At 36.1% G+C, this 27,506-nt stretch overlaps 1 protein-coding gene across 1 annotated transcript; it reads left to right on the top strand.

Annotated features, from left to right (window-relative positions):
- The first annotated feature begins 9,636 nt into the window (after window positions 1–9,636).
- LOC127724652 (uncharacterized) lies at window positions 9,637–26,877 on the top strand. Its single transcript, XM_052231682.1, has 2 exons — window positions 9,637–9,710; window positions 22,779–26,877. The coding sequence occupies exon 2, from the start codon at window positions 22,875–22,877 to the stop codon at window positions 25,308–25,310; it is 2,436 nt and encodes an 811-aa protein (XP_052087642.1). The 5' UTR covers window positions 9,637–9,710; window positions 22,779–22,874; the 3' UTR covers window positions 25,311–26,877.
- The last annotated feature ends 629 nt before the right edge of the window (window positions 26,878–27,506 follow it).

Genomic DNA, 27,506 nt, shown 5'->3' on the forward strand with positions numbered 1-27,506 from the left:
AAATTATTGTGTATGCTTTTATTAGGATTCCACACAAATCTATTTATAATCATGAAATCAATGAATATTCAGATGGTTAACTAGGTCATTTATATATATATATATATATATATATACAAACAAATCACACGATAAACGTGGGTTTTTCTTCTTTCTATTTTCTGTCATCTATCTCTTGGATTACACTTGATTAATAGCATTTTTTTTCTTAAAAAAGGGAAGTTAAGATAATCTAATCGTTAAAATTACACCTGTCAAAACTATATCTATCTGGATAATCATTGTGTAATATTCTGAAACTACTTTATACTTATTAACTATAATTACCTAATGACATACCCAATTCAATTAAAAACGTTTCTGATTGAAATATTCATCACAATCTTGATGTGGGAATTATAATTAATTGGCTGACGATACAAATATCGTCTGCAACTGTTTCTTACTTATATTGACCGTCTTCAACCAAAATTAAAGCTGTTAACAGGAACTTATTTTCTGCAAAGCAATAAGGCTGCATTTAACCAAAATGCAATAGATCCAACTTGTCCTCTCTGCAATGAAAACTCAGAAACCGTTGAACATTTTCTTCTAGAATGTAGCTCTGCACGATACCCGTATACCATATACCTGCATGAATTACGTAGCTTTTAAAACTGTGCTAAATGCTTTAACCTAACCAGCTTAGTAATAAATGAACAGCTTGTTTTAGATCCAAGTAGATTATTATGCGCTTGTGACTGTAGAAGCAAATGTACTTTAAAGTAGAGTATATAACCAGGAAACTCTGCTATGCCTTACATGTCCAAAGAAATGAACTATCGAAGGCTTTATACCGTCTAGCAAAAAAAACGGTCAACGAATGTAGCCAACATGTACCCCACGGGGCGTAATCCTTATATTTTTGTATATACTAGTCCACTGTTAATATAGTCCTGTAAATATAGTTATGAACTTTTAACCGATTCTGAAAAGAAATGCTCCTTTCAAGGAGGGAATTCCTTATATAGATACATTTACAGATTGACCGTTTGACCTTTATCGAAAATTCCCTCCTCCGAACAAAATGGCGGTTTTAACGTTACGCCTATGGGGAAAAAGTGGTCTACGGTAACAGGGATGACTACTCAGTATATAATTATATGAACATCACTAATTATAATAAGTAATTATTCAAATTATAACACAGATTGTTTACGCAGTGGTGTTAAGGCAATTTCGATTAGATTTGGTCAGGGGCAGATAACCCCGCAAGTACCTCATTATGTATTCATATATTCATTAATGACGGAGAGTCCGTAAGCTGCGTCTATCGATAAAACTGTATGAAATCAAATTACATGCATGCCTGTTAATTAAAAACAGGTATCCATATGGTGTAATTTGTTTACTGAAACACGAATATTGTATGTTTGTGCTTTAATTTTTATGGTAAACGGTTGCAATAGCTGTTTTTGTGCCGAGATTGTCGGCTTGTGGACACCGCCTCCTTTTGTGGATCAACCAATCAGTAGACGATTGCCGTCGAACAGATGTTTGTAGTTTGCAGAACGGAAAGCACCTTGCAGCGGAAATTATTTTCACTTCTACGTGAAAATCTAGCCAGAAAAGTAAGTGTAAGCCACCAAATATGTAAAATTTATGAAACATACGTTGCTTGTTTTGTTAATCATTCGCTTCAGAAGGAAAACGGCACAGTATTAGATAAAACGAGTTCAGTGTTGGCAGGCATGTTGTACACGTGGTCAAAACGAAACTTGACTGCAAAAAAATATCTGAAATTTGAATGATTTATCGAGTCCCGTAGGTAAATGAACAGAATATCGAATGAAACAAGTTCCCTGCATTAAACCAAGAGCCCATTCTCAACATTTACCCTGAAACTCATTTCTAATTTACGTTTTGCAGGTATCCTGGTTGGGTACATCTGTAAATTATAACACAGTTTGCTCCACCGTTCACTTCCGTCCGGAGCCCACGTTGCTGGAGCCATGATCCCTACCTTCAAATCTTGGAGCCCTTAATTTGAAGCTTAGGGCACAAAAACTTGCTCAAAGGAACCCTGAACACGTAATTTAGAGAGATCGGTCACATATGGTGTAACTCTCTGGAAAATGCCTGCACCTTGAATAAATTATTTTTGAACCAGTATTTTTAAAATCCAGAATCAAGTCAGCAATATGACCAATTGCAAGTTTATATACTTGTTGGTTATAAAATACATGTAGAACAAATTTGAACACTTACTCCAAATAATATCATTTTTCTTGAAAGGCTTTGTTAATGATTTACTGTGACGCTTTCCTATGACCGTCATTCAAAGGAAGGAATCCCAAAAAAAAATAAGGAAGCCTCTCATGACACAATAATATTAGACTTATTTAAAATATCATGACTGCCCACGTTGACATATTTAGGTCTTTCCACTTTTTGTGGAAAGGCCTATTGATTTTCTTCTGATTATTATTTTTTTTTTCTTCCGCCACTTTTATTTCTTGCGTATAAATTTAGTTTCGCAAGATGTCGCTTAGATGTTTGGTATATGATATCGCATAGTTTATGCGCCTTTGAAATTGACCCTGCTTAACCGAATACTTTTCTTTGTAGAAGTTATCTCCCCGAACACTGTTTTCCTTGTGAGTGCATCTCCTCGGTAACCGTAAAAGAAAGCGACAAATTTATTTTACCAAATTGCTCGTTATATCCTCAGAATGTTTTGTTCAACTTTGACCGAAGCAATACGAAGACTCCATATGAGAGTTATTTCCACTTTTGTATTTGACATAAGTGATATATGAATGTAACTCATGAACCGTAAGTGATAGAGACCTAGGGTATCTTGATTTGAAGTCCTCGGTCCAAAAAAAAATAAATTATGTCAAGGTCACAGGTCAAGGTCATATTCTAAATTTTGATTTTGGCTTATTCTCACTTCTTTTTATAAACCGTAAAAGATACCGACAACATTTTATCATTAAATTGTAATTTGCAACATGTAGTAACTCATACATTTTGATTGAAAGGGTGCGTACAAATTAAATGGGAGTTTTCACCCCTCTAAAACTAAGAATTGTGCGTAAAGGGATATAACTCATTAACCATGCATATAACAGACATAGGTTCTTTTGATTTGAGGTCCTTGGTTTATGACCTTGAAATTGAGGTCAAGGTCATATGTATATTTGATGTTCTAGATTTTGACCTTTGCTTTAAATTCATATTTACACATTATTAAGCCATAGGAATTTCTTCATTAAGTTGAAAGCCATATGACCTTGAAAAATAAAACCGGAAGTGACCTTGTTTTAACCGGAAGTGGCTATTTTTGTACTAATTTCATGTAAAATTATATAGAACAATATATTTTTGAAAGCAGTGTCAAATTAACTATCAAATAATACCGGGAATCACATTTTTCAGACCGGAAGTAACAAATTACCTCTCTTATTTTGAAAAGTATTGTATAGAAACTATATATTTTTGGAATCGGCAAACAATGAGCTATCATTTGACACTAGAACTGACATTTTAAACCAAATGTAAATATTTTCATATTAAAATATATCGTAAGGGGTGGAAAGACCTTCAATTGTTCTCTGAACAATTGGTTTTTAATCCTTTTAGATATGGTCATCATCAGTATTAAAATGAAAAAGAGCACTGCATGCATGCTGATGATGTCTTACGTCACAGCACCCAAATTGCACCTATTTAGCAAAAATAGCATGGAAAATCTTACAAGTTTTCTAAGGCACTAAACAATTTGTATTTTTTTAAATTATTTTACATTATGCACGTCTTTCTAATACATGTAGGTAAATATATTTAGATATTCACAAAACGTTTACAGTATATATCAACAGATGAAGTATTCACTGGAAAAGTAAAATCTACGGAAACGTCAGCATGCGATGTCCACAAAAAAACCTTCTTTTAAAAATGAACAAATAGAATATGTTACGTCATACGAGTATTAATTTCTTAAAAATTGAATAGCAAGCATAGACTAATGTCAAATTGTTCTAAATATTTTAAGCAATAAAACAAAACATCTTTTATTCGATTTTCAAGGATATGAATTAAAGCATGGTTGCAATTTGGGTACTCATCATTACAGAATCATGAATCGTTTGGAGGTCGGTTTAAACCCATTTTTCTATGATTCAATATGGATTCAAAATTAAATTGGTGGAACTAAATAGTAAATAAGGATACATCAACAAAATGAACACAGAATGGAAACTTGAACAGTTGGGGCAAAAATGGACACAATATTCGCGCTTGATACAGATCTAAATTTGGATAGTAATTAAATATTTGACACAAAATAGGTTTCTGACACAGAATAACTGTGGTCAAAGAACTTAGAGTTGGTTATATGATTTGAATTTATATTCATTTTTTTGCTTTTGTGCAATACACTATGCTGTTGCGTATTAACAACCCCCCCCCCCCCCCCCCCCCTCTACCCCACACACACTTTTTTTTGCCAAAAAAATAATATTTAAAGAATTTTTCTTTTTAATTTCTGAAATCTGAAATGAGAAATATTACCCCCCACAATTTCTTCCCCCCCCCCCCCCCCCATTTTCCCCCAAAAAAATTCTTTCCCATAATGCTAACTTAATCTATTTTATAAAAGAATTTAAAATACGGTGTCAAATCTACGAAAGCCTATTAGGGTCACAAAAAAAAATTTATCGCGTAATTACGAGATAAATATCTCGTTATTACGAGAAAACTATCGCGTAATTACGAGATAATTATCGCGTAATGACGAGAAAACTATCGCGTAATTACGAGACAATTATTGCGTAATTACGAGATAACTGTCACGTAATTACGAGATAATTATCGCGTATTTACGAGAAAACTATCGCGTAATTACGAGATAAGAAGTTTCTTATCTCGTAATTACGAGATAATTATCGCGTAATTACGAGAAAACTATCGCGTAATTACGAAATAATCAGTTTTTATCTCGTAATTACGAGATAATCATCGCGTAATTACGAGAAAACTATCGCGTAATTACGACATAATCATTTTTTTATCTCGTAATTACGAGATAATCATTTTTATACGCCCGTTTACGAGACGTATTATGGTATACTGTTGCCGTCTGTTCGTCTGTCCGTCCGTCATCAACATGTCGGAAATTAACTCAAAAACGCTTTAACCAATTTGCATAAAACTTTGGTGAATGGTTTATGTCTATTGACGTGAGCTCCCTTTCGTTTTTTATAAATTTTAAATTTTACGTTTCCGAGTTATGGAGTTCTATTCATAAAAAAAGGGGGATTTTCCAGTTTTCGGACAAAAAATAAAAAATGCTTTCAGCAGTTCTTATAAAACTTTGTTGAATTGTTTATATCTATTGATGTAAGCTCTGTTTAGAATTTTATAAATTTTTCATTTATCATTTCTGAGTAATTGGATTTTATTCATTAAGAAAGGGGTGATTTTCCAGACTTCGGACAATAACTCAAAAATGCTGTCAGCAATTGTCATGAAACTTTGGTGAATAGTTTTTATCTATTGATGTAAGCTCCCTTTACATTTACATAAATTTCTAATATGACATTGAGAATTATTTGAACTTTATTTGTTTATAGTCTGACAACAGATTTACTAAGTATTGCGCAACAGCACAGTGTATTGCACAACAACCAGAAATCTTTAATTGAATATAAATTCAATTCATATAACCAATTTCAAGTTCTTTGACTACATTTATTCAGAAACCTATAATATGTCAAATATTTAATTACAATTCAAATTCAGACCAGTATCAAGCTTGAATATTGTGTCCATTCTTGCCCCAACTGTTCAGGGTTGGACCTCTGCGGGCGTATCCAGCTGCGCTCAGCAAAGCAGTTTATTTTATCTCGTAATTACGCGATAGTTTTCTCGTAATTACGCGATAGTTTTCTCGTAATTACGCGATAATTCTCTCGTAATTACGAGATATTTATCTCGTAATTACGAGATAAATATTTATTTTTTTGTGTGACCCTAATAGGCTTCTTTCGTATGTAATAAATAATATCTTACTTTTATATAATACTGCAGACATTTACTCCATGGAACTTACTATAATTAAATTTAATATTAGAGCAATAATTGCCAATTTCTTGAATACTAGTATTGAAATAGGGAATCTCTGTCCTAAAATTTGCGACAAAAGAAATGCTTTTTCTTGCCAAACTGTTACCTTTCATTTTGGAAGGTGATGTTTCTATGGCCCTTCTTATAGTGTGTATATTTCGCAGGAATTGGCTGTACTATTGTGTGTGGTGATGTCTTGTGTTTCAGCATGTTCAGTTAATGTAATCTTATCTGTTAATTAAGTCAGGGATTTTATCACCATGTACACTACTTAATACATAAACACTGTTTAATAAATAAAAGTCTTCTTCGAAGTGTAGGCAAATATCATCAACGGGATATTGCGTCCTAGTTTTTAACATTAGTTATGATTAATGTAAACTTATTGGTGCTTTGAAAAATGTAATTTCTGAAGGTCTTGACGTTTACGAATGTTTCTGTTAGGTTCGTGTTACCCAATATATAAACCTGCACTTTTTTTTTATAAGATATCACTACAACTATGCATGTATCCACCTCAACTCACCCATACTAAACTAACCTCCCTGTCATTTGGTCTCTGGTAGATCATTGTGGATATTTGTCTCCGGAAATTTCTCATTTTTGAATTACTGTTAAATTTATTGACGTCTTGTCTGGACTGTTTGTGGTTTAGAGCTGTATAGTCATTTGCGTGTTGTTACATTGTAAAGATGTTTGCTTCGTGTTTTATGGTTGCTTGTTCAATTGCTTATTACCCAAATTCTTTTTATAGTGATATCTTTACTACGGATCTCGTGATTGCATGCTTTATTTCAGTACGGTCAGACAAAAATAAGTTATTTTAAGTTTTTAATATCTGTAAAATAAGTTGACGCACAGATAATCATACAATCTGGTATTTCATATATTTAATTCATTAGTTATCTCGAAATGTCGTATATTTCGTATACCTGGTGCATGATTATATAAGGGTTTAACCCAGCCACATTCCTTTTATGTCTGTCCAAAATAAGGAGCCTGAAATTCAGTTGTTATCGATTATCAGTCTTCGTTTTTTGTTTATTGTTTTAGCATATATCAGGACGTCGGCTTTTTCTTTTGAGTTGATTCACGTTTTGTTATGCCGATTCTTAATAGCTGGCTCTTCGATGCGAGTGTTGCTCGTTGTTAAAAGCCGTACAGTGCATGACCACTTATCGCGGTGCAAATCCTCGGCCTTTGATCTCTTGTGGATAGATGGCAATTGTACCACATATCTCCGTTAAAGTCTTTTTTTGTACTTTATCGAGAATGTGTATACTATATACGTCACGTACTATCAACTACAAAAACTTTAAATTTCATCGGCGTCGTCAATATTCTATCAACTACAAAAACTTTTTTGTTGGCGTCTTTGTTAAATTATCGAGTACAACACCTTTTTTGTTGGCGTCTTTCTTAGATTTATTTGTATTTTTGTTTTAAATTTTTAGTTAGTTGTGATGTATGTTTACACAATTTGGGCTGCTGGATACCAATATTGTCACTTATGTATGTTTGGGTTGCTTCCCCAATTTTGTCAATATAACGGAAGTTACGGAACTATGAACAATTGTCATACAAGTGGGAGGTTAAGCTAGCTATCCCACCATTTTCGTCGTAAAATGCCTGTACCAAGTCAGAATATGTTGGGGTTTTTTTTTTCACTCGTTCTGTTGATTGATGACTTTGATTTTGTCAGTTTTTATGGACTTCCCTTTTTTAATTTACCTTGGAGCTCGGTATTTTTGTCACGCTTTCTATATTAAGTATGCAAGCCAATAAAACTTACTTGTCTATCATACCGAGACAGAAAAACAGCAACAATATCCTCACAAATCTCAATTTAAAATTCCATCCATATTTGCAAAGTCTTCTGCATCTTGTGTTTTGTAACTAAAAATTTAAATATACATAAAACATAGTTATAACTGAGCTGGTTATTTTTGCCACCGCGTAACAGAACTAAACATTCCAATGTAAACACTAAGTAAAACTAATAGATTTCTTAAAATACAATCAATTCGTAATGAAAATAATGCTTTTTCCGTCAGTAAGTCTGTGTAATGTCTACATTTTGAGGATGTATTGCAATAAATCCAATTTTATTACAAAATTTTTGTTTTCTTAGATCATTAAGTTTATTTTCATATATTGCATGCATCGTTTGAATATTGCACTACTTGATTGTTAGGACACATGTGAAGAATTATCATTGTTGTCAAATTTTGGTTCTGACTATAGCCTAGCGATTTAAAAAAAAAAAGGAAGCATGCTTGTTGATTTTACAAGATCATCGTGGATGGGGGAAAGAATGCTGTCTTTATACTTTTTCATTTTCTTACACCAAACCTTTAAATGGGTTTTTATAGAAGAACATCAAGGTTAAAAACGTTGCATTTACACAGTCTGTGGATTCACCAGTTAACTTTGACAATAGACATTGAGTAGTATCCTCCATCTACACTGCATACTATTCTGTGTCCTGGTACATAGAGGAGCATTTCATCAATTTCTTTCGCTGAGTAAGAAAGATGAGAAGAAAATTACCAAAATTATAATAGGAAAGTTGTGGATACATTTAGGAAATGACCAAAGAGCTACCAAATATAGCAAACACCCTATAAAATGCCAATTAAACATAAAGACATATATCCAAAGACAACCACTGACGATATCAAATACTTTGGACAAGCACATGAACATGACTATGTCAGGATTAAACTATCTTGTAGCATGCACTCAGGTTTCCACTTTTTGATAAACAAAAGTGTTGTATAAATTGAGATATAAAGGTTGTCTAACTGGTTAAGTTATGGGAGATCTTCTTTGGTTCTGTCGGTTAGAGCGCTGCCCTTAAGATCCCCATATTGGGGGTTCGAATCCCGCTGGTACCATCCATGTATTTTTACAATAAAATGTTTATAAAATCAAGGAACTGATCATAAAATTTGTAAGCATGCAATTCTTTCGATTTTATCAGACAACAAATTACACATAGTCTCGATCTAAAACATTGCCTTATAAAAAAAATATTTTCAAATACTGAAAGTAATGTAAAAGTAATTCTTCTGTATAGAAAATACGATTTTTATATACCGCTGAACCTCAGATAATATCTATACAACTAGTATTGTATTCGGAAATGTTCTTATAAAAGAGAGGCGAAAGATACCAAAGGGACATTCAAATTCCCTTCTGAAAGTCAGAAGCAAACAAAAACGAAAAAGAGTCTAATAGTCTGTAAGTTTATAATTCTTTGCACACTTTTGAAATGGGGCAATTGCCCGCTCCTCCCCCTGGTTCTTACAACCATTTTACCATGTTCTTTAAGTTTTTGATATTTATAGTCATTCCTGACTAAATTTTCCGTTTGTCTAATGTCAAGTAGTTGTGCTTAACACGTGATTGGCATAAATCAAGTTTATTTTATGTACGTCATTGCATGCTTTCATTTTAATTGGTTGAATGGTATTTGCTGTACCATTAATCCTATCTAAGGTAAATCTGGCAAGAACTTACTCGCTGCTGTCACCGTGTCAAATCCAGACTTCCGGTATATCCAAAGACCTTTGATGCGATTACCACCTTTGTACTTTTGAGTAAGTCCACTACCCCTGCAAAAGTTCGGTGTTTACAAACCTGTGTCTATTAAACCTTCAAAAGTGAAGTCTTGTCCATGCCCGTATAAAAAACCTCGGCATTTCCCTGGTCTGTCTTGATCATAAAAGGTTGGGACCAAACCCCCTATACACCTAATCGCTATTTATTCCATTCCGGATAAGCTCTAAAATTACACAACTTTTTCATCCAGTTGAAGCTATCTGGTGCCCTGTTTAAACAATGCACCATGCATGATACTTTTTAATGAGATCTGTTTAAAACATCGTAAATACTTCAAACAAAATATTTTTTGACTATAATTTGAGTTTCGAAAAAGTGGATCATAATCTATCAAAGTTTCCTATTGATCGCTTTCTAAATTTTTCCCTCCCTCAGCTCGTTACTGATGACCTTTGTTGTTTCCCTGTTCAAGGCCTGTTGACCCAAACAGGAAGTTGTCTAAATGACTGTTTTTTCCGGATTGGACTAAATAGCGATAAGGTGTATATGGTGATAATACCTGTATAGCGTGATTACCCTTCTATAGAGGGATAAAATACGGATATATTTGTTTAGACTGGATTTACACAACATGGCAAATGCGCATTTTCTACTTATCATGGCAGTGTCAGTAACCTGCAACATTGGATGCACCAATTGATGTACTAGTCCGATTGTCCGGTACCAGACGAAAACAAGATCGGACAAATAAAAGCCATATCAAACTTGTCCAACGGGACAAGTAAAATCATTCTGTACAAAATAAATTAAATCCAACTTTGATGATCAAAGTAATAAACAAAAAACAAGAAAAGAAGATAAAAACAAATATTAAGTGGACATGTTTACTTGCGATCGATAATTTAAAACTGGTTCTTTGTCAGATACTTTATAACAGATAAAAGGCATACTATTCAAGTGTTACTTGGCCTGTATAGCTGGGCTCTGCGTATACCCCGAGGATTATGCTACATACAGGTGTAAATATGTGAGGATATTTACCTTAAGGTTGAGGTTTCCTACAAGGATTGTCTTTAGTCTTTTGAGTATCGTCTTGTTGTAACTGATACAGGTCAAGAAGAGGCTGAGCGTGGTCAGGCGTGACTCTTATGTCATGTCTCCATTCGGGACTCTCTGCTCTCTACCAGTCCATGTACGTCTCCATTTGGGTCTCTCTGCTCTCTACCAGTAGATCACACCAGACAGAGGAAACCCCCTAGATCTATGGGGCAATTACACAACACCCCCTCCATCTTAAAAAGGAGGAACTTTAGTTCCGACAAAGGACACTATAAAACTTGATAACTCCCCTGGGGAAGACTGGCAATGTCTTTTATTAACTCAACCATGACACAAGGTATCTTAAAATTTTCAACCCCATAAATCCTGGATATGGATAAAAAAAAATATTTTACTTTTCCTAGAAAAAATAAAACTAATATAAACAGTTAAACATTTAAAACTATTCCAGAATTAAATAGATCGTCAACCATCCCATTACTTGTCTAACATTGGGAACAATGTATAAGCTATACATTTCAGTTTCCTTATTACTAATTACACCTAGGAATTGTTAAGTACAACTTTAGGAATTATCACTAAAACACAGAATTGCTATAACAATCTTTTCAAATTCCTTTCAAGGAAACCTACAGTTGACTTACTTAGCCACAATAAAATAATTATAATCTTACGCAACTTTACACGTAAATATTAACAAAACATTCTCAATCAAATACTGTCCTGAAGACAAATTCATTACTACCACACTGAATTTCCAATTTTGACTACTACTACGTAAATTATTTCCCTTATAAAAATATCAACCCGACAAGAAAAAACAAAATATACAAAAAAGAAGGCATTCACTCCCAAAATTGGGATAGCAGCTCATGACCATAAAAATTGACCTCTGGTCCAAATCCCACCATCACCGAATTAACTAATAAACTACTTAAAAACTAATATTTACATTGGTCATGATGGTACTACCAAGTCTTGTCGGTTGATCTACTCCAAACGAATTATACACTGTACATGGGATGTGAGGCGAACATTTAAAATTTTCTGAATACTATAATATATCCTTTCAACAGTCTTTAACTCGACGGAATATTGCAATTGTCATAAAAAATATCCATATATAAAGTTGCACAATCAAGTTGTTACCATTAATAAGTTCAAAATCCACATATATTCTTCTATAATTCCATAAAAAAGTTCCATATTTATTCATCTGTCACTGTTGATGCACATGTATATATATAATTATAATGTCACATATAAAATAAATGTTCGATATTAACAACACATAAATGTTCCTCATTTATGATTAGATCAACTAATTCATCAGTTGATGGTATATCCTGTCTCACATCCCGGAGCTGTTACACACAGTAACGCCCATCAAGGGCCAGCCGTTTAATGCCGTATTGTTCTACTAGAGGTTTGTAGAATCCAGGAAACGGATCTCTATCGTAGGCCTAGGCGGCTCATTCTGAATAATGTCCATCAGAGTCAACAAGGGGTCTATTAGCATACCCTGTAAGAAGAGGGTGGCACAGCCATTGCCCTGAAACCTGTCCTCTGCCAATACCCTTAAATTCCTTAAGGAATACACTGGCACCATGCGGCGGTCGTCCTGGTGTTGTAGGACAACAATTAACCTCTCCTCAGGCTCTTCCTCTTCAACTAAGGCTGCCTCCTCAGTTGTAACCATTGCCGCGGCGGCACAGGGGTGCTCTACCACTTCTGGGGTATCCATAACGAAACTTCTCTCAGGGAGAGAAGCACAACTGCCTGACTCGTCTCAGTGGGGACCAAGCTGTCTATCACTGTTGTGGCTAAGAACATCTTATTCATTTTCTGTAGCACCTCAAGGCTAAGGTTATCCTCCCTCTTGCTTTATTTTTTCTGTGAACATCATATCCTGATGCGACGGCGTCAGGAAGTGGATGACACAGGACATGACCCTCCAATGCAAGATGCAGACTGGGCTGCTGATGTCACGCACCGGCTGTATCTTGAACCAAGCCTGTGTAGGCCATCCCATCTCCCTACAGACTGTTCTGAAGACAGGCATCTCCTCCCCTGCTTGGGGGTAACCAACAGACACGCTGGCATGTCTCCTTAGAAATCTCACCAAGTCATCAAAGGTAGCGACGGTCTGACCAGTGAGCCACTGTGCCAGAACCATAACCATATGTCCCCTGTACCGACGGAAACCGGGATCCCTCATGATATGTGGCTCTTGTGTAGGGGCAAACATGTAGGATAGATGTTCCTCCAACACGTGTCTCTTGACACCTCTTGTCAACAAAGGACAGCCGCGCACAGGGCAGTGTTGGTCTCTTTGGCTCAGGATATATGTTCGTTCCATCTTGCCACTTCTGGGGCACCTATAATAATCGTAGATCCCCTCAGGATCAGCTACAGGTGCACTGTCACCTACCTCCTCCTCTAAAATATCTTCAACTAGAGGCAAGGCTGCTTGTTTAAGTGGAGGCAAGGTTGCCTGTCCACCATGGACCTGGAGTGTGCTGGATGTGGAGGCCTCCTCCACTAGCACGAAGCCCACACCCGATACCAACTCATATGTTCCTCCGATGCCCTCCATGGTGGTTCCTCGTCCTAATCTGGGTTGAAGGGTCCCAGTTTGTAATGTAACATTATTGTTTTAGTCAGACCTACCTCCAAACTTGGGATCTTCCTCTACCTTTTTCATTTCTTTGTCTCCCTTGTATGACATTCTGGAAAGACAAAGATTAAAACATTAGCATTTATTTATGACCAGTTATACCCCGTTATTTACAGGGGTAGCTGTCTATCAGTTAACGAACAATTAGGACAAGTATAGATGTCTATCTCTTCCACCTCAATCACAGATATACCTATACAGGTCAGATGAAACAATTCTTTACATTGGTCACATTGCACCATAGTTTCACCAGTATATGGGCCCCTACATATACAGTATTGTTCAGTGCTAGTCTTTGTTTTTGGGGCAAGAACATCTATACCTAGAGTAAACTGTTCATGACAGGTTCTCAGCCATGCAGGAATATTCCTGTCTTTGCATAGCTTTAACCTGTCATGGTTTGTGTTTTACCTTGTACACATAGGGAGTAGCTTTACCAATAATTATGCCAGGCCCCTTCCATGGTGAGCTTAATTTTTTGCTCTTCCCCTTTATCTGGGCTGTATCTAAAACATACACGAGGTCACCGGGCGCGTATTGCCGTTCTAATACTCGAAGGTCATAATCCTTCTTCATCCTGGCCTGGGTAGTCTTTAAGGTTTTCCGCGCTATCTCATGCGCTGTCTTCATAGCTTTTTCAAGGCCTATTATATAGTCTTCAGTCCCAGTGTACTTGTGATCTTCAGCAGTACCAAACATTAGTTCAGCGGGTTGATTCGTCTCCCGTCCTAGCATTATCTTGTTAGGAGTGTAGCCAGTACTCCTATTCACACTGGCCCGCCCTTAAAGCCCCTGCTAATTGAGCTAAGTGTTCATCCCAGCTATCTTGCTGTTGGTCCACAAAACATCTCACAGCAGCCATTAAACTTCTGTTTTAACGTTCCACCTGGCCATTAGCAGAAGGTCTGTATGGTGTAGTCCTGGCCTTATGTATCTGTAGGAGGTCACAGACTGCCTTAAACAAGGAACTCTCAAAATTCCGACCTTGATCTGAGAAAATTTCGAACGGGTATCCAAATCTGGAGAACAGTTCATTGATAGCCGCTTGTGCTGTAGCCTCTGCTGTTTGCGAAGGCAAAGGGATACATTCTGTCCATTTAGAAAATTGGTCAACTAGCATCAAGATGTTCTCATGTCCATTTTTGGTCTTGGGTAGTGGTCCCATAAAATCTAAATGTACCCTCTCCATAGGTAAACCAGCGTGATAATTGGTCATAGGACATCTCCCATACCTGTTGGGTTTCTTATTCTTGTTGCAGGCAGCACAAGTTGCAACAAAGGTCTTTATGTCAGAGGTCATTCTATACCACTGATATCTTGTTTTAACCTTAGCCATGGTTCTAACCATACCCTGGTGTCCTGCACTAGGTAGCTCATGACAGAGCTCCATAACTGTGTCCTTTAGACTGGACGGAATAACTAACCGGACACTTGCTCCTTCATCTTTAGGATAACTTTTTAGGATGCCACTGTCGTCCAAAAAGAATTTCTCCATGTTTATCCAATGACTTTTGACTGCTGGTGAGGCTGAAAACAATGTGTTCTGAGTTGGCTCTACTTTATCTTTTAACCAATTTAGTAACAATAGCAGATCAGGGTCTTCTGACTGTATAATCATGATTTCCTCAGATGTGAAACATGTAAAACTTATACCCTCAGATTGTGTTATAGCTGCTACATGACAAGAATTATCATCACTGATGATGATATGAGCTGTTGTTGGTAGACATATCAAATCAATGCGTCGAGAACCATGTGTTAACTTCTTTCTGCTGATCAAGAGTGGGTGCTGAGACCGTGAGGTCGAGGTTGCAGTCCACATCAGTTAAATCAGGGACAATCTGAAATTCAGTTGTATCTAGAGCTTGGGGTGGAGCCAAGGTCTCACTTGTTGTTGCAAACAATTGTAACATGGCGCTAGACACATTTTTTTTAACTGTTTCTGTCTATTTCTTGGTTTTACCAATGGTATAACTTCGTCTATGTCTGTAAGGAATCTGGCCCAATTTCTATGGGTACATTGGCAATATTCACACCCTCCACAAGGTAATTGCTTTAGGCTTACGTTCGGCTTGTAGTGTATACACTCTTTCAACCTGTCTGATGGTCGAGACAGAGCATCTGCGTTTGCATGGAAACGTCCTGGCCGATGTTTTATAATCATGTCATATTGACTTAGTTCTTCTAGCCATCTGGCTAGTTGTCCTTGTGGCTCTTTGAAATTAATAAGCCAAGTGAGACTGCTGTGACCAGTTCTCACTGTAAACTCCTTGCCTAACAAGTAGTGGCGAAACTGACGTGTGAATCTTATTACGGCCAGTAATTCCTTTCGTGTAGTGCAGTAATTTTTCTGTTCAGTAGTCATGATAAAACTACCATAGGCTATGGTTCTCTCCCTTCCATTTTGGACTTGTATTAGCTCAGCTCCTATAGCATTCTAGGATGCATCTGTGTCCAAAATGATTCTTTCTGTGGTGTTGGGTAAGGCCAACACTGGAGCTACCATTAATTTGTGCTTTAAGGTGTCAAAAGCCAATTGTCTTTGGTGAGTCCAAAAGAATGGTTTTTTCCCTGTAACTTCATACAAAGGTGTTGAAATCTTTGCATAATCTTTGATAAAGGAACGGTGATAGTTCACAAATCCAAGGAACCTTTCGACATCTTTAGTACAAATAGGCACAGCCCAACCACTAACTGGTTGTAAATGTTGCTGTCAAATTTTAAGTCCCTTGTTACTCACACTCCTCCCCAAAAATTCGACAAAGGTTTTGAATAAAGCACATTTCCTGGGTTTAAGCTTCAAACCGTACTATCTGAACCTTTTGAATACATCCTCTAGATTTTTTATATGTTCCTCAAAGGAAGGTCCTAAGACCAAGATATCGTCCAAAAAAGCTAGTACTGTTTTCCATGTTAGTCCCCTAAGGACTAGATTCATTACTCGGGCATAGGTCTCTGGTGCATTACATAGTCCAAATGCCATTTTAACACATTCAAACAAACCATACTTGGTCACAAAGGCTGTTTTCTTCCTGTCTTCCGGCTTGATATTAATTTGCCAATAAGCACTATTTGCGTCCAGTTTGGAATACCAGACGTTTCCGGCCAAGGTGTCCAGGCACTCGTCAATGAGAGGCAAAGGAAATAAATCCCGGGATGTCACTGAATTTAATTTTCTATAGTCAATACACCAGCGCACTCCCCCGTCCTTCTTTCAGAGGCCCATTCAGACATGGAATGTTGTATCACTCCAGCATCTAACATTTTTTGTAAATGTGCTTCTTCTTCGTCTACGAAGCATGCAGGAGTTCTCCTCATTCGGTGTTGAATAGGCTTTGCTTCCCCTGTGTCGATAGTATGTTCTATGGCGCTGAAGCTGCCAAGATCAAAATCTTCTTTGGCGAAAACGTCGCTGTAATTAATGAGCAACTGTCTTAGTTGTACTCCTTGTGAACGTGACAATACAGAACACGAATCTTCGTACAAGTCTTAAAAAATGACTTGGTATCCCAGACTTGGGACTACTTTAGTACCTTTTTTCAATGTACTAGGGGTAGTGCAAGTACCAACATTTGGCAGAGGTTCTTCGTCCATTGATTGTATGATATTGACCTCTTGGGTATATCCTACCTCGTCACCCTTTGGAATTCTGACAGGATTATGTGTTATGTTTAGAAAACATAGAGTTGGTTTTTTTACCTTTTGCACATACTGTTCTAGGGACCAGTAGAGTGGTGTTGCCTTTAGGTTCAACAAGGTAATCTGAGGCCATACTTGCTGACTCCAGATCAATACGTAGAGCTGAATTCGGTGGTACTATTGCAGTTTGTTGTACTGTGACCCTGTTTACTACTGGAGCATTTGTTGGAGAAGTTTCCCCTCCCAGTCTCAAATGTACTTGTGTATTCCTTAAATTCATCTTTTTGGCAGGTACATCAAGAATAACTCCATGTTTAATTAAGAAATCTGCCCCTATCAGCATATCACAATCGATAGGTGCTACGTGTAGAGTTTCTTTGAATGCAAGGAGTTCAATTGAAAATTCAGTAAGGTTAGTAATCCTACATGTCATACGCATGTCTCTGCCTGCACCATGCATGGTAGTTTCTCTTATAATGTAAGGTTTCTGAGTCAATGCATCAAAAACACTGTCCTTTAAGATGGTTACTTCTGACGGTGTAATGGAGAACTCCTTACACTCCTTATAGGTGAGAAATCATGTTGTTGATTCTCACGAGGTCTGTTGTATTCAGGTTCTGACCTTCGCTTATTTCTGATCTGGCGGTATGCTGAAACATCTGACGTGTCAGAGTCATCTGTATATTTATGTCCAGGATCACTTCTTCGTTTTCTCCCATAGTAATCACAATTATATTCCTTCGGTCTGGCTGAAGGTTGGGTATAATGAGACTGCGGTGCTCCTGATGGTGGAGGTTGTTGCTGTGTGCCAGGTATAGGTAACTGTTGATAAGGCACGTGTAATGGTTGTGGCTGATAGCCTGAAAGGTTAGGCTGACCCAGACTTGGGTACGTTAAACCAGATATGTATTGTTGGTTGTAAGACGGTAAATTTGTTGGTGCCTGTGGCGGTGGTCCACCTCTAGGAGGCTTGAACATTGATGTTGGGTGACCAATCATCTTAGGTGGTTGGGTCCTTGGTACAGAACTGAACGGTTGAAACCTTGTTTCTTGATAAGTTGGTTGTTGATGAACAACCGCATTAACCTGTTGATGTTGTTGTTGTAGCTGCTGTTGAGGAAAAGAAACCGGCGCTGCAGCTGGATGTTGTTGCCGCACAGGTTGTGCATAGTTAATGATCCCTAGTTGAAGCTGGTCTAGTCTTTGTTGTAGGCCTTGCACTTGCAGTTGCATTTGCACACTTTGTTGAACTGGCAACAAAGGATGTTGAACTTTGTTGACGCCTTGTTGTTGGTTGGTGGGACAACTATTTTGCCGTTGAAGATAGGATAACTGATGGTGACTGACATCAGTCTGATTTTGTACGGTTGGTTGTTGACTCTGGTTGACTTCCAGTCGGTGTGGACTGTTGTAACCATGTTGACATCCTGATGACTATGTTCAAAAATTGGTTGTTGAAGGTGTGCAAAATTTGACGGTGTTGTTGGTTGATGTTCAACACTAAATGACTGGTAAAGAGGGCTGTTGACCTCTTGTTGATGGTGGTGTTCATGTTGTACACTTGGTGAAAAGTGAACATGGTCAGGTGTAGGTGTATGTAAGAACCGTGGTTGTTGGTTATAATCTGTAGTTGGTCCAGGACTGTTATATCTTGGTGGAGTCTGTTGCACCTCTTGTTGACGGTTGCAATCCTCCTGTTGATCAACTACAGGGTGTGGAATATGCCAGTTCTGGCTAAGTGGTGAGAACATTCTGTCATTTTGGTTGTTTTTGGACATCACGGTCCTGTTGACTGTCTGGTTGAGGGCGAACAACCATGTTGGTCCTTGGTGATGGAGTACGATACTCACTGTTTTCACAAACACTCAGGTTTAAACTCTCTGTAGAGAGGTTCTCCTGTGGTGGTCCACAAAGTGACTGCTCTAACATAGTTAAATGTTCAGAATGCCTTGATGGTTGTTCCAAGCGACGTTGCTCCCATTCAAGACTGGAGCAGGCTCCTTCCTCTGAGCAAGACGATGCTACCTCATCTTGTGTATCACATTCTTCTAACCATTGTCTTATGTTAGAGTTGAAATCTTGCAGATGCGCAATCTGTTTCTGATCTTCTGTCCGTCTATCTCTTGGGACAGGGTGATAAGGTGGTGCCTCATACTCTGAGCTGCATGAAATATTTGTACCCTTCAAATCCGTACCCTGACACTCCTCTGGGTCCATATCAATTATCACATGATCAGGCTTTGGAGTTGACATCACAGATCCTCCCCTACCACAGCTGGCTTCACTGACCTCAGCCTATGGTCTCGGTGAAAAATCAATAATGCCTAGGGTACCTTCTGTCACTCTCATTGTGGAATTTGGGACAAAACATCTCGATCAATGAGGATACCTTTTCCCCTCATATCCATGATCCTTGCTACTATGGCATCCCCTATGCCAGGTATGCAGGAAAGTATAACCCTAGGACAGGTGTTAATGTTGATCATATACCCTTGACCACTCTGCATAGTGACTTTGTACTTTTTACAAAGTTATTAAATTTATTTGACTTAATTTCAATATAATTTACAAAGCAATATATATATATAATCAACAATAATTCTTTATTCAATAAAAATCAAGTCAATAATAAAATACACAATGGAACAATATAAAATCAACCGCTCTTGTGTTTGTTTACATCCGTTTGTTTACATCCGTATTCCAGAATACAAGATGGCGTCCAAATCTCGCGGCAAAAAAAACTCGCGTGACCTCGCTATGAATTTAGCAAACTTTTCAAAAAGTATATTCCGGCCCAAAAGTACTCAAATACGATGTATTTCAACTAACTTTTACCCAAAAAGTTAAACCCGGGACCTGATACTACCCCCCCCCCCCCAAGATAAAACTACAATTCTCAGGGTTGACTGTCTGTACTCAAAATTTTGGAGATGCCAATATGGCGTTCAAACCCCTGCAGGACCAAAATTTAAACCACCCGCAACTACCAGTAAAGTGTTATTTGGCCTGTCTAGCTGGGCTCTGCGTATACCCCGAGGATTATGTTATATACAGGTGTAAATATGTGAGGATATTAACCTTAAGGTTGATGTTTCCTGCAAGGATTCTCTTGGGTCTTTTTAGTACCGTCTTGATGTAACTAAATACAGGTCAAGAAGAGGCTGAGCGTAGTCAGGCGTGACTCTTGTGTCATGTCTCCATTCGGGACTCTCTGCTCTCTACCAGTCCATATACGTCTCCATTTGGGCCTCTCTGCTCTCTACCAGTAGATCACACCAGACAGAGGGAACCCCCTAGATCTATGGGGCAATTACACAACAATATTTAAGGGATAGCCCACTGAAGATCTATGTCTGACTTGGGGTTACTATAGTAATAGAAAAGTCAACAAAAAGAAAAATAAATATGTAAAACAATACCATATACTAGTGAATTCCAAATTATTAACAGTTATTCCAAAAAATTACTGCAAATTGTATACTAGTATACAAAAATGATTGAATCTCATCTGGAATGAAATTTCGGTCGACACTTAAAGTCATCAAACTCTAATAAACCTTTTATCAATGTTATATTTTCAACCTATTAAAACATTGAAAGTATCAACTTAAATTCAATGTGGATTCAATGTTGACAGTTAAACGTTGATATTTTAAACCACAAATCAACGTTGATTCAACAATGTGATTTACTGAACGTTGGTAGGATTGACGTTGATACAACGTTGATTGTACGTTGATCAACGCTACAACCAAATTTCAACATATTTTCAACGTTGGTTCAATGTTGTGTGCCTGCTGGGATGGGATTGAAAAAGTTTACGTATAAAGTCTATATTAAATATTGCGTATGTGAACGCAGAATGTTTATAAAATTGATCATTATCATCAATGCTTATATGTGAGATCGTAAAAAAGAAATCTAGTTTGCATTTATGCTATTTTGTGACTTATTTGACCTATTAATTTGTAACTGTCATTAATTTTGACATATTTTTTTCTGTTGTGGTTAGCAACATTTGAGTTATAATGCTCGATATGAACTTCATAAAAAAGATGATTGCTCGATTGATGGTAGCTTTACGCTGCACCGTAAAATGCTATATCGCGGGGATGAAATAGAATAAGGATGACTAAGATATAACATTAAAATGTGAAGGCCAATTTTTCAAAGATTGTAAAATTCATACTTCAAAAATTCAAAAAGCCATTTTGAACCGTTCCTAGTCACTATTTCTGTTACTAGGTTGTTGATAGTTACTTAGTTAACTATAATTGAATAGACTTTTATTTTTTTTTTTTTACTAGTTGCCTTATTCAGATCTAGACAATCTGATTTGTATACAGGCATATTTGTGGAATAATGTCTTTAATTTGAACATGTATGGCAGTGGCTGAGCAAGGTTTGTATTGCCATGCTCTAGAAGAAACTTCGTTTAAAAAAGAAAAAGTTGATTGACACATATATGTTATAGTGTACTCAATATATGTTGATTAACATGAACTACAATTGAAACTACTTTTATTTCTTACTGTTACTTATTCTTATACGCCAATCTGATTTGCTTTTATTCTAATTTGTACAATAAAATTACAAATTCCTTTTTGTGGTTGTCTTTAATTAAATATGTTTAGCTGTTGCTAAGCAACATGTGGGTTGCTATGCTGAATATGAACTTAGAAAAAAGAATGGAAATATCATATAAGAAAAAAAAACTGTCTAGTGAAGACAAATCTTCAGATAGTGCTATATTCATACCCCAAAGGGTAGAAATCACACACAACTTTTTTAACCGTTGCTAAGCAGTATTTTTGTTGCTAGGTTGTTGCTAAGCATTTATTAGACTGAAATTGAAGTGACTTTTCATTTGAAACTTGAAGTAATTCCTTACCAAACAATTTCATTTGGAATTGTGCTAATTTGTACAGATAAAATAATTCATAAGTGATAATTTGGCTTATTAATAAAACCGTTGCTAGGCAACCTTCCTTTCACTGGAACATAAAATAATCATTGTTTTCTCAAGCTCCTATACAAAGGCTATCAATGATAAGAACAAAAACTTTACTTATTTGGGTAAAATATGTCAATTTCAAAATGTTCATTTTTCGGACGTCATAGTGACATCACATCTGACATTCTATTCTAAAGTGTCTACATTATATCATTTTATCCATTTATTAAAGGTAAATTTTGTAGTCGCATTTTTCTCAGGAACTACAAATCAGAGCATCTTGAAATTTGGAAACAACTTAATGTGAGGATGCTTCGCTGTGTATTTCGTTTTCATATTCATCATCGTCCACTGCCTGTTTACCGAATATTTATATTTTCTTACACATAATCATGATAATGGTCAAGTGTGAAATTTTCGTCGCATTGTGTTAAGAAACTACAAATTAGAGAATCCTGAAATTTACTGTCAGCTTCATGTTAACATGCTATGCTGAGTGATGCTCATCAATTTCCTGTAAACCGAATACTTATATTCATACATTTTTACAAATAATAGCCATGTATGACATTAGAGCTATTAGACATTTGCTATATACCTTGTGATGCGATTTCATAGATTCAGCGTTCATTAAATTCTTGTGTTTACTGATAATAAAGGTGGCGGGGGTATATCTTTGTGAGCAGTTGCTCACAGTGTGTCTTGTTCATGTTGTTTTTGTCACGATGTGCTCTTTTGAAATTGTATAAAATACTATTTCATTTTCTTTTTCAGTCATTGACATATCAGAACAGATGGTTTTGTAGCATTTCTGTAACTTATCCGTGGAAGTATTTATTCATGGTGATAGATTCTTGACGGAACATCAGTATGACGAATGAATTGAAACAGTTTCAAGAATGGGTTGAACTCAATGATGTTCGATCGGTTGATGGGAAGATAAATTCATCATCGAGGGATAAAATGGTAAAATTACTTAACACACAATTAAACGGGAAAACATGCATAGATATAGCTACAGGAAAGAATGTTGGCCTTGAAATGTGGAAGTTACTTTTAAATTGTTTCAACGAAAAAGAAATTTTCGGTAAAAATGTAAAATTAGACTCATTTGAACAGTTACTGCAGAGTCCTACAACACCGGGAAATGCTAATAGCTCATCTACTCCCTCGCATCAAATGCAAAAAGTGGAACATTTCCTGGATGAAACATGTAAGGTTGAAAATGAAAATATCAAACAATTGAGATTGCGGTTTCTTTGTGACCTCTGTCGGATTCAACCATCCTGGTTTTTTACAAGGTTTTTTACATCAAACGCATCAGAAGATGATGTTTTAAAGCTAGCAACAAAACTAATTGAATCGTACAAGTTTGATCTTCTTAACAGTATGGATATGACATACGGGCTATATCCAATGCACTGGGCTGTTATGACATCAAATATACCACTACTCCGTCTGTTTTTAAAGTTTCGCTGTGAAGTGAATTGTGAAGATCTCATGCTACAAGGTACACCCCTTCATCATATACAAACGATTAAGGGACACACAAATATTCTTGAAATAGTAAATATACTGGTAGAGCATAGAGCTGGATTGTATTTTGAGAGAAAACGTCGAGGATACACGGCTCTTCATTCCATTCTAATCAACTTGAGCATATCCGACGTAAGTTACTTTCTGTTAAACCACATTCAAGAAATTGTAACAGAAAGTATGCCGTATCCTGCCGTTCATGGGTTAATAGTACATACTGTTACGTCAATTTCGAAACATAAAAACGGACTAGAGGCTGAACGAAGTAGAGAAGAAATTCAAGTTGAAATTGCTGGAAAAATAAAATTCTTACACCAGAGAGGAATTGACATACACACGAAGGACATAAACGGTATGAATATTCTACACTATGCCTGTTGGTTTAGGTATACAGTGTTAGTGAAATATTTATTATCAGCCCCGTTCGTGAAGCGCGATCGGTTATTGGTTGGTGACAAATTTGGAAGAGGATGTTTGTTTTATGCTGTGGACTACCCAGCACTAAAAATATGGCCTGACGATGAAGGATCACTCACTCTTGAGTATCTACTTAAACAAAAAATCGATAGCAACAAGAACGGCTGTTTTCAACTCAATGTTGTTGATCTTGGCCATTTAGAATTTATCATCATCAATTTTTTGCGCTTGTTAAAGAAAAACGAGGCAATGCAACACATTGAATTATTCAGTAGAAAATTCAGAAACATCGGAAAACCGGTTGATCTTAAAAGCAGAAACAGTAAAGAAATATTAGGTCATGTTGAAGGTCTTGTAAACAAGTTGCATAATAGTTTGAATGAAGTTGTCCCTAAATATTTAGATACGGTTACGTTATCAGGAAGCGTAAGTGAGGACACTAAAATAAACCCACTAGATGAATTCGATTTTCTTTTCAAACTTAAAGGAATAAGTCAAGACGTGTCCGCTGGTAATTTCACTATTGGGGACGAAGTTTGCTTGAAATCAAGGACAAAACATGTATGTCACAATCAAACATTAAATCAGTATTTGTATGCTAACTTTAACAATAATGTTTACAATATGTTAAAACAAAAAACCTTCTGGGAAAACCTCCCATTTTATTGGCGAACATGTTATCATTTAGGAGGTAACCCGCCTGATGCATTGGTTGCACCGTTGTGTTTGAAACTGATCAGAGACAATCAACCTGATCTTGATGTGGACATAGATTTAGTACCTATCATTGCCTTAGATGATTTACCAGCATCAATGAAAGAACAGATTCCTCATGAAATAGTTGATTTCATAACAAGAAAGGAATGGAAATGGGATGTCATCCTCCGCGGAAAGTCGGATAATGCTCGATTATCATTCTCATCAATAGAAAAATTTATATTGAGAAGATTAAGGTCAGAAATAAAAGATGCTTATACCCTTGCAAAACGTTTACTTAGTCGTGTTGATAAAACAACAGAAATCGACCCAGAAATCATAACGTCATACATGTTCAAAAATGCACTATTTCACGAACTTGACCCGACGAATTCCTATTATCTTTTGGACAACGACAAAGATATTTGTCTCCAAACTCCAGAGTATATCAACAATGATCGGATATCATTTGTTGAGTTTTGGACGTTGAAAATATTGAATAGACTCATACAGCTGTTTTCTACGGGAAATGACGTGAAGATTTATTGTCGTCCATCAGTAGGTTTTCCTGACTGTCCATTTTTTGGGGATGATGATAATGATAATCCATACATCAAAGTCCTAAACAAATGTAAAGATTTTCTAAATAACCCTTAAATCGGCATTCGTGGATGTGGCATCTTTAAAATTGTGTTTATGACCACAAACGAGTTTTATATGACAGCAAGTTATCAGGATATTAATACACTGTTTTTATAAAAAAAGAAATACAGAAAATGCAAATGTTAGTTAAATAAATAGATAATAGGAAACTCAAAACTACACATATAGCTTATCTGCCATCAATCAGTAGAGGAAAGTGTCAGTTAGAAAACCGAAACGTTCAAAGAAACAGGTAAACTAATTCCATAATAGGATGAACATGGACAACATGAAAACTAAATAATTTTTTTAAAAACCTTAAAAACATTGAAGATAAGTGACGATTGGCTCACCACAGGGTACTGTCTTGATTATCACCCCATAGTTTCGCCGAATTGATTGCAACATTTCTATATTGTCATCATTGATTACTTAATACAAATGTTTTCTGAGAAAGTATGTTAAACTTGTGTGCATACACTTTGGCGAAACAGTTATACGAGAATACGGTTGAGTGGCGACTTCTGATGTATTGTTGGTAAAAACAGAAGCCAAAACATACGACAGACGGCAACATACATGAATGATTATTCAAATAATATATAAAGTAAATGTTCAACCAATATCAATTGATTTCCTTTAAATTTGTTAAGGTATTGACAAGAAACTGTTCGATTGTTTTATACAGTAAATTTCTTTCTTAAAGTATGATTTTCATTCTAAGAAGCCACATCCGTCTAAAGCATATAAAGGTACAGAAGAATGCCGAAAAATCTGCACAGATTGTCGACTATTTATTAATAAATCATACAAATTGAATTGTAATATCTTTTACATATGGCATCCTGACACCAAATAACACACGTTTTACCAAAATTGTCTATACTTTACCATGTATCACGCTACGCTTTTCTGGAGTAACTGCTATCATTTGTTTTCATCACTTTTTGTAGATGGCTTACATTTTATGAGGGTGTTTTGCAGATTTAGGTACCATCTGTTTGACGTGTTTTACTCAGTTTGAAACGGGTTTTTATTCGGCATTAAGGTCTCCTGAAACAAAAAAGAACAATACGCACCTTGTCTTTGCTTAAAAACTGAGCAAGGAGTTTTTTTGTCTAAATAAATGCATAGTGCTATAGTTGAGAGTGTTATCTATGCTATATTCGTTGGGATTCAGCAAAATTTGCGCTATATTGATTGGAATTTACAACCCGAACAGCTAATGCATAAAAGCAATAGTGAACAGTTGCATTATGGATAATTATAATGAACAATGGCGATACTAAATAATGAATAAAGAATACTGGTGATGATGAATACTTGTTATAATGAATAGTTAATAATGGAAACAATTAATAATGATATGCATAATAGAGAAAGCATAATGGCCATAATGAATAATGCATACTGGTCAAAATGAATAATGCGTACTGAACAATGATTTATGTATAATGCATAATGGCGTTAAGGAAAAGTGCATAATCAACTATACCGAATAGTGGCGATGATGACTAATTCATAATGAATAATGCATACTTTTAATATAATGCATATATGAAAAAGGTATAATGAAAAATGCATATGCATAATGCAAATTGCATATTAAAAATGCATAATGAATATTAAAATTGTATAATGACATATATAATGAAAAATGCATTTGCATAATGCATATTTCGTTATTCATAATGGATATTGTATTATGCATTTTGCATAATGAAAAATGTATTTTGCATTAGCATATTGCAAATTGAATTAGGTGTAATTGATATTGCATTATGCATTTTGCATTTGGAAGTTGCATCATGCATGTTGCATATCGCATTATACATATTGAATAATGCATATTGCCGTACGAAAATACATGATGAATAAGTGAAATGTATAAGGAAATATATATTATAGAAGTTTGTGGATGCCATGTGTAGTAATCGTTAGGGATAGAATAACTGGGTGGAGACTCATCCCTATATCAGGTAATTCATCTTCTGATTTGGCAGTGAAAAGTGATTGGAAGTTTTACATTCTTTTAAATCCTTTGCAATGGAACGCGATTTGTTCACCTGCTTAATGTGGTGTGGAAACCGATTATTTTTTTACGGGAAAGGGTACTTTAAAAGTCGGAATGCGAATATATATATGTTCAAACTCTTTTAGGTCATTTTAACAAACAAAAGAATTATGTCAATTGGACCTGCTTTGATACTA

This window comes from Mytilus californianus, unplaced genomic scaffold (genome assembly GCF_021869535.1).
Source record: "Mytilus californianus isolate M0D057914Y unplaced genomic scaffold, xbMytCali1.0.p SCAF_14, whole genome shotgun sequence".
NCBI lineage: Eukaryota > Metazoa > Mollusca > Bivalvia > Mytilida > Mytilidae > Mytilus > Mytilus californianus.

Coding starts and splice junctions, on each gene's coding strand:
- LOC127724652 (XM_052231682.1), top strand. CDS start 22,875: ATGACGAATGAATTGAAACAGTTTCAAGAATGGGTTGAACTCAATGAT.